The sequence below is a fragment of the Anser cygnoides genome, chromosome 5 (assembly GCF_040182565.1).
Source record: "Anser cygnoides isolate HZ-2024a breed goose chromosome 5, Taihu_goose_T2T_genome, whole genome shotgun sequence".
Classification (NCBI taxonomy): domain Eukaryota; kingdom Metazoa; phylum Chordata; class Aves; order Anseriformes; family Anatidae; genus Anser; species Anser cygnoides.
Genome location: NC_089877.1, coordinates 82,897 through 96,201, shown reverse-complemented (window position 1 = coordinate 96,201; position 13,305 = coordinate 82,897). Strand labels below are relative to the sequence as shown.

Below are 13,305 nucleotides of genomic sequence, written 5' to 3'. Positions count from 1 at the left end.
ATCATGTCCACTCTGCAGAAGGTTCTGTGGCTTAATGTTAATTGTCTCTCAGTGATGCAGTTGGGGAGGCACGAAAGCGACCGATGCGATTTTGTGAGGTTATACCTCTGGTTCTGATCCCTACCCCGCTGTTTTTCTCATCCTTCCCCCTACAACTTTAGTCGATAAGTCGATTCTTAGAAATACTTAAATAGATGTGTTTTGTGTGCTTGTGATCATAATTACAGCCCACCAAACCCTCTGTCTCTTACCATTAAGCTCTGAAGGTGCCTGGGCACTGTAGGCAGTATAGTTAGCAGCTTCAAAGTTCCTGGGAACTAGTCCTGGATCTAATTTACCTTTTTTTTTTCCCCCTGCCTGCAGGAGGGATGATTAGCAGGATGCCTAGCTCATGATTGTCAGCTTTCTGGATATTAATTTTTATTATTAATTTTTATTATTAATTATATTCATTTATATTAATTTATCTTTTATTTAACCGTAGTTCCTGGGGCTTTCGGTCAGGTGGGAATTCTCCGATCGTACCCGATGTATGCCGCAGAGTCAGTCTTCTACAAAATACAGCAACAGCTTTAGAAGGCTCTTGCAAGAGGAGGTGCTGGTGCTATAGCTATAGCTGTGTTTCTTGCAGGACATCTTCTGGGTTAGCCTGACTGTTGAGAGCAGAACTGGTTTTTGTGCGTATAGTCACTGCAATTCAGCATTACTAAAATTGAAAATATTTAGATTCACTGATTTTAATGGGTAGTATGGTCCTGACTGTCGCAGTAGATAATTGCTGAACTTCTGGTTTAGTTGGTTTTCACGGGAGGGTGCGAAGAGGAAGAGTCCTGGAACAAGTCTGTAGGTCAGGAGCTGTTCAGGCGTAGAGTTTCCTGATAGCCTTGCAGATTGACGACCTGCTGGTGAATTTTGGCAGAGGTTTCAAAACTTTGAACCTTGCCAAGGTCACTTGGAAGTGCAGACAGTGATAGGTAGTTGTAAATCAATCTTAGGTGAATTTTAGGTTTACCAGAAGTGTAGCGATCCTATGCCAGGGATCAACCTCGTCGTCGTCTTCTGAATATTTGCTGTATAATATCTGTCTTCAAGGTCCGTGGAAGGTGGTATCGCAGCATATGCTGTTGACTGCGTTTCTGTAATTAAACAAGTGTTTTTTCTTTCAAGCAGGGAATAATTAGCAGAATGACAGAAACTGTGAAAAATATTGTACCGGCCTGGCTGCAGAAGTATTTCAATAAGCGTGAGGAGGAGTGTGTAGACAGAAATGAATCTGCAAACCAGGAGGAGACTCCGGTAAACTATCATCACGATTATTCAGATGAAGATACCATAATCGATGAGAGATTCACGCCTGAACCAGCAGGAATTAGTAGACGAGGTATGTGAAAAATCATTTGGAATTCTGGCCATCTGTATTTATTCACAGATTTCTAGTTTTGAATCTGAATTTCAAAAGGAAATTGGAATGAGGGTTTTGACAGAATGAAAAAAAAAAACAAACAATCAAAAAAGTCGAAACAACTGTTTGTGAAACCGTCTTAGCTTTAAACTGTATACACAGTTACGAAGCATACATCTTATGCTCTTGGAAGGCATCAGTTAACTTTAGGTACTCTATTAGCCAGGTGCTAAATGCTGAAAATAAGTCATTTGCAAGTGTGCTGGGTTGCATTTTCCATCTTTTAAAAGATATGGAATGAAAATCTGTCTAATTGCCTAAGGCAATTAAAAAAATTAATTTGTTTTGCAGTCTTCGAAACAAAAGACTAGATGCTAGAATGGCAGAGGAAAATTCCGTCTCGTGTCCCGACTTTGTTTGTTTTGTTTTGTTTTTTTTTTGTTTTGGGCTTTGATCAATTTAGTAAAGTTCCTCGTTAACTTGATGGTGAACTGGGGAACTTGTGCACGGATGTGGTTTATGAGATTATTATCCTTAAAATATTCAATAACTTTAAGGTCTACGCGGGGGGAGGGGGTGTCTTTGAAAAGGTATTTGACCGTTGGCAACGAGGTTTGCAACTCCTTTACCTCATGAAAGATTAATTTGTCTTATATCCAGTGCCTCTCACTGTTCCTGTAGTCCTGTTGTATAAATTTGCATCTATTCTTATTTGAGTTTCTCTTAAATTAGCTGTTTTGGGGAAGTCAGCTTTTAATAAGTAAAGAAGTTTTGTCTGAGCGTGCGTAGGTAACCATAGATAATGTGGAAAGTCAGTTGCTTCTGTTGTTGGCAGAATCAAAAAATAAGGAGGAAATATCTTTGCCTCCAATCTCATCTAATTGTAAACAAGGAGATTGATGGCTTTCTGTGTAGCTGTAGCTTGGGAATGAGTTTGGAGAAAAGAATAGAGAAGGTCTTCGTGACTGAGGAACACATGTTGGCTTTCCTATGTAACTGCGTGAAAGGAGCTTTCAGTAAGAACAGCTGCACTGCAAGCTTGCTAACTCCAGGAGATCAGGAGCAGGTGGACACCCTGGAACCTTTTGCAGCTTATGTTGCTGTCCGTGGGTGTCGAATACTATGCTTAAGAATAAGATTTTTTTTAGCAAGATAGACTTCAAGGCCACCTATTCCAGGCCACTGGCATTGTTTGCAGACCCTTTGCTTCAAGAGGGAAAAATGCTCATCTGGTTACTTGGGTCAACATCCTTGTCCCTTGGGTCAAAATCCCAATAGTTAATGGGTAGGAGATGATGTTTTGCCTCTAACGTGAGCTGATATGGAAGAACTTGGGAAAAAAGTACTGCAAACGTTCATTTTCATGTTGTGTATTCAGATTAATATAACCTTTGTTCCAATATTATGGAAGCTGCAGTGTTATCTGTAATTTACCGTGTAATCTCAAATTTTGTAAAGCTTATTGCAAGCTGTACATGGGAGAAGGAGTATATATGTTTGATTTAGTGAACGGCCAAGTCAGCGTTAGAGCATTTGAGCATGGGGTCAGAATGTGGTGTTGTAAAACCTCATAGTTAACTACTTCTGGATGCAACATTAATACTGTGTATCGCAAGCAGTGTTGTTGTTGTAGCCAGACAGTTAGATGCAACCGTATCTGGGTGAGGAAGAAGTTAAATTTGGCTTCTCTCTTTTTGCGCTTAGAACTTGGCAATAGCATGGCTGTCGATAGGAAACAGGTTTTGGCTTCTGTGAGCTTGTCTATAGCAAAGCTAATTATCTCCCTGTTCTTGTCTAGAACCATCCACAAGTAGATCAGCACTGAACTTCCCAGTTGTGTTAACAAGGCCCTCTCTTCATCGGAGCCGTCTGAATTATACCATGCTGGATTCTCCTGTCCCACCTTGTCAGCCCTCGACATCTTCTGTATTTGGCATTGGCAGTCCTAGGCTGTCCTTGATAAAAGAAATAGAAGATTCTACCTCTCAACAAGACGATGATAACATCTCAACAACCAGTGATTCCTCCTCTAGAGCATCTGATGAAGGTGATTTTTGTGTTCTCTGTTTAATTGACTTTTTTTTTAATGTGAAGTACCTTGCGTTCTTTAATATTCCACATCACCTTAGTAAATAAAATAGGTGAATGTCAACTTTGGATGCGAGAATTAAATTGAATTTTTAGTGTTTTAGAAGTATATAATCCTATCACCTTTTTAATAGAAGCGTGCTTTGGAATACGTTTATGATACCCTGATGTTAGAAAGAGTCAATGCTGAAATATACACATTCAGCTAGGTTATATGTAAATTTTGAACTGGGACGGTAGGAAATCAGGCTGACTTGCCGTAGCTTGACAACTAGGCTGATTGTCTAGAAGGAAGAGTGACTCAGAATATCTAACAGACAGCTGGTTAAATGTGAATAAGTGCAGGTGACAAATAGGAACACGAGATGTTTTCCTGTGTTTCAGCAAGAGAAGATAAAGAAACTACTCTGACATAAGCTATAGGCTGTTTTTTGACCTTTCTTGGTAGAAGGCTTCAGCTGTCAATACTTTCATGTCTTTTGCCAAATTCATTGAGGAAAGCACACCATTTTAAAATAAAAAATAAGCATCGTGTCGATGTAGGTTGGTACGTAGGTCTTCTCGCTGAAAGGGCGAACAGCAGGTTTGCAGCTTTTTCTAGTCCCCCATATAGACAGGGACTGACGTGTGCTCAGCAGGTTTTCCAGAGAACTTTTGTACAGCTGAGAGTAGAGTTGCTGGGCTTTAGCAATATAACCTGAGTGCACTAGAACTTTCTGGTGTGTCTTCGTAAAACATACATGGGCAGAAGATCGTTAACTCTTAGAGCAGCCTTTGGGGAATCTTCCAGGTTTAAAACCTGTGCGATTATGATCTGTGCTGGCCTCCAGCCTTTTACCAACACAGAAAAAAGCTTTGTCCGTACAAATGCACTGATGTTTATGCGGTCCTCTTTTATCTTAGCCTGAAGGAAAAAAATACCTGCATTGGAAGCACAGTATTAACTTGGTAAGATTGGTGAAAACTACTTGCAGCTCTGTGAACAGTTTTCAAGTTTGTAGGTGATACTTGGTTTTCAGTCTGTACGTGAAGTTGATCTATTTAAAGAAGCTGAAGTCATGCTTATTTTTCTGTATTGAAGAACTTGAATTAGTGTGATCTTTATTGTTAAAGTTCTGTACGTACGAGAGGCATTTACATCTAGCATACGTCATTTTGGCAGATGTTGCAGTTTTAAAAAATACTTCATCGTCACTGCTCTGGCCCACAGAAGCTGAAAGAACTCATTCCCTCTCGCAGCATTCTGCAGCTAGCTCTAAGAAACCTGCATTCAGTTTATTTGTTTTTGGAGGACTGTGTCCTGTAAGTACTGCACAGTATTTCTTTTAATCAGTTTGAATGTGTACCTGTTTTTCTATCCACTTCTCATACTGTGTTTCCGTAGGTACGTGGAAGCACGTCTGTTTTTAAGCAAAACCAGCTTGGGTTTTCTCCATTATACCCCGGAAAGACGGCTTATGCCGGTGGTGCAGCTGTAAGATCAAGGCAGCCAAAGACGGAACCTTATCAGGTATGAGAAAAGTAGTGTAGTGGGAAATAGTGATGGAAATAATAAAAGGAGCACTGCCGAAGGGGAAAAGTTTTGCCAAACTGCCAAACAGTTGCTCTTCTGCCCTCTTGGTCTACAAAAATAGACGAGATTGATTTCTGTTTAAATTCTTTAATGACAGTTTTTACCACAGGTAATACTTGTCAGAAAGAACAAGAATGACAGTTTGGGCTAGTTGTTGGTAGTTGGGGTTTCCTCTGTTGTTAGGTCTTTCAAAAAATTCCATTTAAGTGCCATTGTCTGCCTCTGACTACATTACGTTAAAATAACTTGATGCAAAAAAGCCAATGACAGCATAACTTTGAAAACTTGTGTTTATGGTAGCAAAAGCTACAGTAGTCAAACCTGGCTAATATTTATCTGTGGATCTTCTTTTCCAAGCATGCCTACATTCATGCTATGGATATGTTGTATAAACCTGCAGTCTTTGAAAATATCTAAAATCAACTTTGCTGATCCTTTGTTCTTCTGGTACACAGAGGCATGCAGGACTAAATGCAGTCCCAAGATAAGCAGTAACATGCTTTCTGTTTTGAACGATTCATATAGTTCTTGGAGAGAGTTATTTGCCCCCAAGAGTTCTTGGAAATAGCAAATAAAAACTGCTGACAACTCTGATTAGCTAGAGCTGAATCGAAAAGGAAAGTCAAATCAGGTTTGGTAGGAATGTATTTAAATGAAAGTGACTTTTATCGATAAATCAAAAGGAATTTGAAGAAAATGAAAACGCGGGTTTGCTGGCTCTGTTCTGACAGTCCATTTGTGCAACGGAAAAAGGGCAGTACAAGTACCTCACTTACGGGAAACCTTGAAACCTTGTGGTGCAAAGCTGGGAACCCTCTTTGGTCGGCTATTTTTGTTTTTTACAATATTACTGCATTATGGTAAAAAGAGGAACCAAAATACTAGGCTTTTAAAGGAGAGAGTAGCTTGCTTCTTGCTGCTTGCTGTGAATGACAGCAAGGTACTAGAGAGTCCAGCGAAGGGCCACCAAGAAGATCAAGGGACTGGGAGCACCTCTCCTCTGAGGAGAGGCAGGGACTGCTGGGCCTGTTTAGCATGGAGGAGAGGAGGTTTGGGGGGATCTTATTGGTGTATATAAATACCTGAATGGATGGTGCAAAGAGCATAGAGAGCCATTGTGTTTTCAGCGGTGCCCAGTGCCAGGTCAAGAGGCAACAGGCACAAACTGAAACGTGAGGCTCTGTCTGAGCATCAGGAAATGCTTTTGCACTGTGCGGGTGATGGAGCCCTGGCACAGGTTGCCCGGAGAGGCTGTGGAGTCTCCCTCTTTGGAGGTCTTCAAGAGCTGACTTGACATGGTCCTGGGCAACCTGCTCGGGGTGGCCCTGCTTGAGCGGGGGGGTAGACCAGGCGATCTCTAGAGGTCACTTCCAACCTTAACCATTCTGTGGTTCTGTGAGTCTCACTTGTGTTTTTACATGCTGCGTGGTCTGCTTCCTGTCTTCACATCGTGTGATAAGCACAGTGTGGTTATTTGAGGGGTTTAACCTGGGAAGAAAAAAAGTCACACCAAAGGAAGTTTTTGACTGATATTTGAAGTTGGGTGGTGCAAATAAACAGTTTACTTTTTCAGTGTAATGTTTAGATCTGTTACAGTTTAAATCAGATCTTTATCTTTTAAGACAAAGATTTGCAGCCAACTTTAATCTTGGGGGAAGGGAGGAAGCAAGAGAGAAGTAAAACTAGTTCCTGGTTATGATTGTATACACTGATTTTAAGATGGTACACTTAGACCATCGTGAAACTCTGAGGTCTGTGTTGTTACTGAAAATGCTTTCTGTACCACAAGCCTTTTCTTGAGTTCTGTTTCCCTGATTACTGCTTCGGAGGCCTTAGCAGTCCTAGCATCATCCGTCTTGACCTTTTACAAGTACGGAGTTCTTTTATTGCTCGTGCAACAAGCACGTGCAAGATGCACTGAGGCCCAAGGTAAACTTCATTAAACTCCGAACGTATTCTCTTCTTTATGGCTTGAACTCCCAGTGACTGCATGTTTCTCTGTCATCAGAATATATTGATTGTATCATCAGTGTAGCCTTGGGACGTAAAAAACATGCCTCCTTAGCTGAGAATTGACCATTGTAACACTTAAAATGCTAATTTTTCAGGCACAAAAGAGAGCGAAAGCTAGAGAAGAAACTGTGCGGTCCCACGCTACCTTGAGTACCTCAGCGTGGTGCATCTTGGAGGCAGTGGAGAAGCTGTCAAGCCCTTTGTTGGTAAATAGCACTTCTTTTAATCTGTTTTTGCTTCATGTGTTTATAAAACTTAGTAAATGTGCCATCAAAGGATAAAGATAAAACTATTCTTCCTTACGTTGTGGCCGGTTTAATTTATTGCGCTGTTTTTTCAACAGGATGCTAAAAGAATGACATCTCTTTTGCCGCTGTGTTGTGTAAGTTGACCATGAACCCCCACATTTTTGTTGCAGGGAACCCTCTCTCTCAGGAGAAAAAAATTGCCCTCTAATATTTATGCTTTGTTTTTTCCCTCAGCCTCCGGACATAGATAAACCGGATATTACTGACTTCCAGTCCAAACGAAGAAAGGTAAGAACCAATAATGTCTTAAGCTGAGGTAGATAACTTTTTCAATGCTTTATCACTATTAGAAAAATTTTCTCAAACCTCAGTGACAACATAGACATCAAATCAAGTTAATATTGGCATGTATCCACAATAGATGATGGGCTGTGAAGATTACTCAGGTTAAGAATTATGTTATCTTTGTAAGTTGAGAGCACCAACTCTAGAACACACCAAGTCGTTTTATCTTGTCCCCCAACTTGGGGTGAAGCTGCATATTAAAATTCCTCTTGAGGCAAGTTTTCTCTTGAAGAAATGATCACAAATAGAAAAATACTGCTTGAGTGGTCATATAGACTTTGTACAGACTTCCGTGTTCATTCGGGCACAGAAAACTAATTTTTCTGCTTTTTATCACCATTCAAAGTAAAGAGGAGGAAAATTGTTAATTTCCGACGCTATAAATCTTACGCTCCTAAATTCCTATTTGGAGGTAGCACAGAACTGGTGAGAATGCTGTGGTAAAGCATGATTTCCTTTCATTTTGTTTAAAAAATGAAAACTAGTCATCTTTTTTTGATGACTTTAGTTAGGGGTATCATTAAATTGCAAAACTGTACCAGGCACAATAGCTCTTGGTGTATTAAATGCCTAACTGGGGGAATTAATATTTTTCATTTTTACCTTTAAAACCAGCGATGAACCATCGTTGGAGTCTGATAAATTTTCCATAAAATTAAATGGGCATCTCTTTCTGCGAAAACATCTGTGTTTCCAGTATCAGTCTGAGTGTACAAATGACCACTTGTTAAGTGTATGGGCTTCTTAGGCTGGAAATCAAAGTGGACAGTAATACTGGTTGCTTATTGCTTTTAACTCTTTCAATCTCTGTATTGTTTAGCCAGCACAATCTCCATTTGGTAAAGTTCTAAAATGAATGTAGCAGCAACTGCTTAGTTTTTAGGGGGGTAGAGGTTTTTTTTTTTCTTTTTCTTTTCTGACGCTATAAATCTTAACGCTCCTAAATTCCTATTTGGAGGTAGCACAGAACTGGTGATAATGCTGTGGTAAAGCATGATTTCCTTTCATTTTCTTTAAAAAATGAAAACTAGTCATCTTTTTTTGATGACTTTAGTTAGGGGTATTCTTGGGCTTATTAAATTGCAAAACCCTTAAATGACCACTTGAAGATCAGGTGACTGAAGGAAATAACAAGATGTGCAAACTTTTCATCTTCTGTTCTAATGAGAAAAGGGACAGTGTCTCAAGAAGTTTCTGTGCTAATTCCTTGACTGGATGGATGTATAATTAAGTTTACAATCACTTCAGAGTTTACAAACATCTCAGATTTCCTGGACCATCTTTTCACCATCTGCCAAATTACAAGGGCATGGAGAAGTGAAGTATATCATAAATATTATCCAAATAACTAAAACCAAATCTGGTGTGAATTCTCAGTTATATTATAGCAATACACCTGTGATAAGGCATTAAGAAAGATCTGCCAGATTTGCAACAGAGAGCCTGAAATTGTCAGCCACTAAATGAATGTTGCACGCAGCTGTCAGTGGGTGAAAGGAGATAGATTGTCTATTCATAATACTAGAATTCATAATGGTGGCGGGAGAAGGGTAGCCCGTGATGAGAAGCAATTATTTGCTGAGGAGACGATCGTGTGTTTTCCTGCTAAAGTGAACATGCGGTTGACGGAACACTTGTGCACTCGGGCTAAACTTCTGCAGTGGGTAGCAGTGATGTGGTATTTTTCTTATTTCAAGGAACTGTACCAGGCAGAATAGCTCTTGGTGTATTGAATGCCTAACTGGGGGAATTAATATTTTTCTTTTTTACCTTTAAAACCAGCAATGAACCGTCGTTCACTCGAAGTAGATTTGTGAACTTACATAAAACATGTCTTATTCAAGGTTTCAAACTGAATGTAATATTTTTTAGAAAGATGTATTTTTGTATACTTTAGAGAGAGTGTGAATCCTATTACTAAGAGCTGGGAGATACTGTGAAATTAAAGCTGCGGTGTAAACGATTTCCTGTTGGTATTGATTTGAACAATAGCATGCTTCCTAAGACTGTATTTTCTGATCCTTAAGACCGCAGGCGGAGCCATCGGTAAATCTTGTAGCCTTTAGGGTTTGTTTTCTGTCTGACAGTTCAGTTAAGTCAGTTTTGCAGAACACGCAGTGGTCTGTGTTAAAAATTAACTCTGGTCTGTGAAAATGCTTTGAAAAGGGAAGTCAAACCCACTACTTGAAGTGCATCTAATGCACATGTAAAGCATTGGATCATATTTTAATGAATGAGATTATTGTAAGATTGACAAGTTGTTTTTTTTGAGTGTGTTCTATTGTTTGTGTAACTTTGAAGGGGGAAAATGTAGGGGATGTGAAGCCCAGAAGCCTGTATAATTAGTTGCTTAACACTTCAAATGTTAAATTAATGAATTAAGCTACTAAAAAAAAAAAATCACAGTGTGGGCAGAGGAAAAGATAGGAGCATATTCTAGGAACATGGATTATTTTAATTATGGTAGCATGAATTATTTTGTCTATGAAGCTAACTGCCAAATTTTGAAACGGAATTCAGTCAGACTTTGGCTACTTATATATAGCTTTATGGATTTCGTTACTGGTTTTCTGGTGATTTCCCTCTACAAGTTGAACGGTCTTCAGAATTTTCAAATTGTATTCACTGAGTGCCAAGACCGATGGGGGGAGGTTTATAGTTCTGTAATTTGTTTTCATCAATAAATATTGGAATTAATTTGGGTGGACATAAGGATAAATTGATTGCTGTTTCCCTTTCAAAGCTGGAATCCCAGAATGCATTCCAGCCTCCACCTGTTAAGAGACTTGTGACACCAACAGTAAACCGTCAGCCGATGCGTTATACGCGGTATTCTGAACCATCACCGACTTCAACTACTCAGTCCAGCAAAATTTGCCAGAGAGGAGACACAAAGTTCCAAGTGAGTACATTTTTGAGTCCTTATGTGCCTGTTTTTTTTTTCCAGTCTTGGAATGTTTCTCAAACCAATTGTTATCCTATCTTTGCAAAAAGTACTGATAGTATGTTTGAGGCGAGCTTTAAGGCAGTGGGAACCATTGTGAAATAGATTGAGCTTTTATGGATTTAATTCTGTTTTTGGAACACTCAGTGTCTTGTGGTTGTTTTCACGATGTCATGATGTGCTATTGAGTCATCCTGTTGTCAGTGAAAGAATATTAAAAGACAGAAATGTTTTCCTTTTATATTCTCATGTACACAAAGCTGTCACTGATGAAACATGCTCGTGTTCTGTGTAAACTATTCCAGGTGAGCTATGTGCTCCAAGTGAGAGTTCTGACAATGTGCTGAGTTATCGGTTTTGATTGCTTTGGAGTAGATGGAGTCTGATAAATTTTCCATAAAATTAAATGGGCATCTCTTTCTGCGAAAACATCTGTGTTTCCAGTATCAGTCTGAGTGTACAAATGACCACTTGTTAAGTGTATGGGCTTCTTAGGCTGGAAATCAAAGTGGACAGTAATACTGGTTGCTTATTGCTTTTAACTCTTTCAATCTCTGTATTGTTTAGCCAGCACAATCTCCATTTGGTAAAGTTCTAAAATGAATGTAGCAGCAACTGCTTAGTTTTTAGGGGGGTAGAGGTTTTTTTTTTCTTGTTTGTTGATAAATGATAGAAAACAGAAAAGTATGTCCCTTTTACGGGGTTGGCAAACACAAGTTTTGATGAAAACTCTCCCCCCCACACACAATTTTTGTCATTTTGTTTAAAGTAATTACTTTCTTTGTTAGAGGATTTGACAAATTTGATTTAGTGTTCTATCAGTTTGTCCTCAATGCTGAGTGAAGCAGTGATGCTTACTTTAGCCCCAAAATTTAACTGAACTGTACCCACAATGCTGAATTAGGGAACAACGTTAAGTAGGTGAGGTGTATTCAGTGCTATAAAATTAAAAATAAATAAATAAAATAAAAACCACAAAAAAACACATGAAGTGGTTGTTGGTACTTTGTGTATTCTGTACATATTCAGCTAAGTCTTGAACTAAACTTAACTTGCAGGGGATGAGAGAGAAGACTTTGCCTGCAGAACAGCGAGCAGAACCATCTGAAAGGTATGACATCTATTAATTTAAAACTTACTTGAAGGAAGAAAGAAATCTCCTTTTTCAGTACGGTCTGCACCTGAAAGGTGGTGACAGTTCTCAGTAAAAGGAATGGGAAATCCAATGAAAATTTTGTATTTTGAGGCAGCTGCAAAGTCTGGATTGTGTTTGAAGATCAATATAACTTTGAGAAAATTGTTGTTTTTATGAAAGGAAGGAAGATGAGCAAGAATAAAAGTACTGATACACCACTTTTTATCCCAAGTTTATCTTCTGAGTAGGATACGAAGATGGGAAACGAGGCACGTTATAATGCTGTATCCACAGAAAGGATCTTTGCTATTGGAGGCCTAATTTTTTCCTTCTACAGGAAATATGGCTCATTTTGTAGTTTGACTAAATCTGTAGCGTTACAAATTTTGCTTTGACAGATATTTCATGGTTTATAACTCAGTTTACTTATAACAAAATAATTTGTCCCTCCTAATGTTCCCTAGGGGAAAAGCTATTAGTTTTAGCTATTTAATTGCTTGCAGTTTGAAAGCTCTGTCCTAATGGGATGATTCTTTCTGAAGCATTCTTTAGAAGGTGAAGTAGGGGAAGTGAGTTACAGTTCAGGAGGATGTTTATTGATGTGTTTTTTTCTTTATTTTTTAAGCAAAAACATGGAGGAAGGTTTATGATTTATTATTCTTTTTTTTAATACTCCTTTCATGATGAAGTTAATTGTCTGCTTTGAGTTCACATGAAGACCATGTGTTCTTTAGAATCATTTGAGGCCAAATGCTAACTCATCTCTAAAATAAAAAAAATCCAGCAGAATTAATTGAATTTCTTCTTGAGGAGACTGCTTTGTGTTACACTGCTTTCTTGGATTAGGTCAAATGAGTTATCCTCCAGATAATATTGATGGCTTTTCCTTCTGGGCAAATGGTGTTTTGGGTAATAATGCTTGAGTTAAGAGACTTTGCACTCGGTTTTTAGGGGGTCGCTCTTTTCAAAGAACAGTAGCAGGGAATTTTGTTGACTCTATGCTCATCTGCCAAGCAATTCTTATGTGACCATGGGCATTCTTTGGCTTGCAGAAAGAACTCAACACTTTGTTTTGGCATCTAAAAGTTGGACTTCACAACAACCACCTTTTTAGGGGTGGAAGCGACTGGCTTTAAGGTTCTGGTACAGGTGCAATCAGGTGCTGGGTTTTAATTATGTTTTTTTCAAACTGTTCTAAATTGTCTCTGTTAGAACTCCTTTCTACTTCTCCATTTAGGAAGGAGATACAGCAAACTCATACTGCTTTTGATTTCGTTCACAAAGTTTATTGCAGTGCCCTACCTTTTGTTTGTAGAGTAGGTAGTGGTGGTAGTGTTTTTTGTGATGCTGGTCTCTGTTGGGTGCCATGTTCTGGAGCAGGAGCACCACACTGATCTGCTGGCAAGAGTCCCTTTGGACAGTTGAGTTGGAATACTCAGTAAATCTCTGGCCCACCAATGCTATATATCTATGTGTGTGTGTGTGTGTGTATATATTTTAAACCTGAGTCCAATTGTAGATTAGACTTGCTTGAAGGCTGACAATTGTCTTTGCCCC

General features: G+C 39.0%; 1 protein-coding gene across 3 annotated transcripts in view; it reads left to right on the top strand.

The window, feature by feature from the left end:
• Window positions 1–13,305, top strand: part of LOC136786328 (nuclear pore complex protein Nup153-like) — a 31,207-nt gene that overhangs the window by 10,937 nt on the left and 6,965 nt on the right. The window contains exons 2-10 of one of the 3 annotated variants that reach the window (XM_066997723.1): window positions 1,171–1,381; window positions 3,201–3,449; window positions 4,701–4,792; window positions 4,875–5,000; window positions 7,172–7,282; window positions 7,420–7,458; window positions 7,559–7,612; window positions 10,413–10,571; window positions 11,672–11,724. In XM_066997723.1, the coding sequence (XP_066853824.1) occupies window positions 1,171–1,381; window positions 3,201–3,449; window positions 4,701–4,792; window positions 4,875–5,000; window positions 7,172–7,282; window positions 7,420–7,458; window positions 7,559–7,612; window positions 10,413–10,571; window positions 11,672–11,724 (1,094 nt within the window). Of the gene's footprint in view, window positions 1–1,170; window positions 1,382–3,200; window positions 3,450–4,652; window positions 4,793–4,874; window positions 5,001–7,171; window positions 7,283–7,419; window positions 7,459–7,558; window positions 7,613–10,412; window positions 10,572–11,671; window positions 11,725–13,305 lie in introns of all 3 variants that reach the window. The other 2 variants (XM_066997721.1, XM_066997722.1) reach the window with 2 other exon arrangements.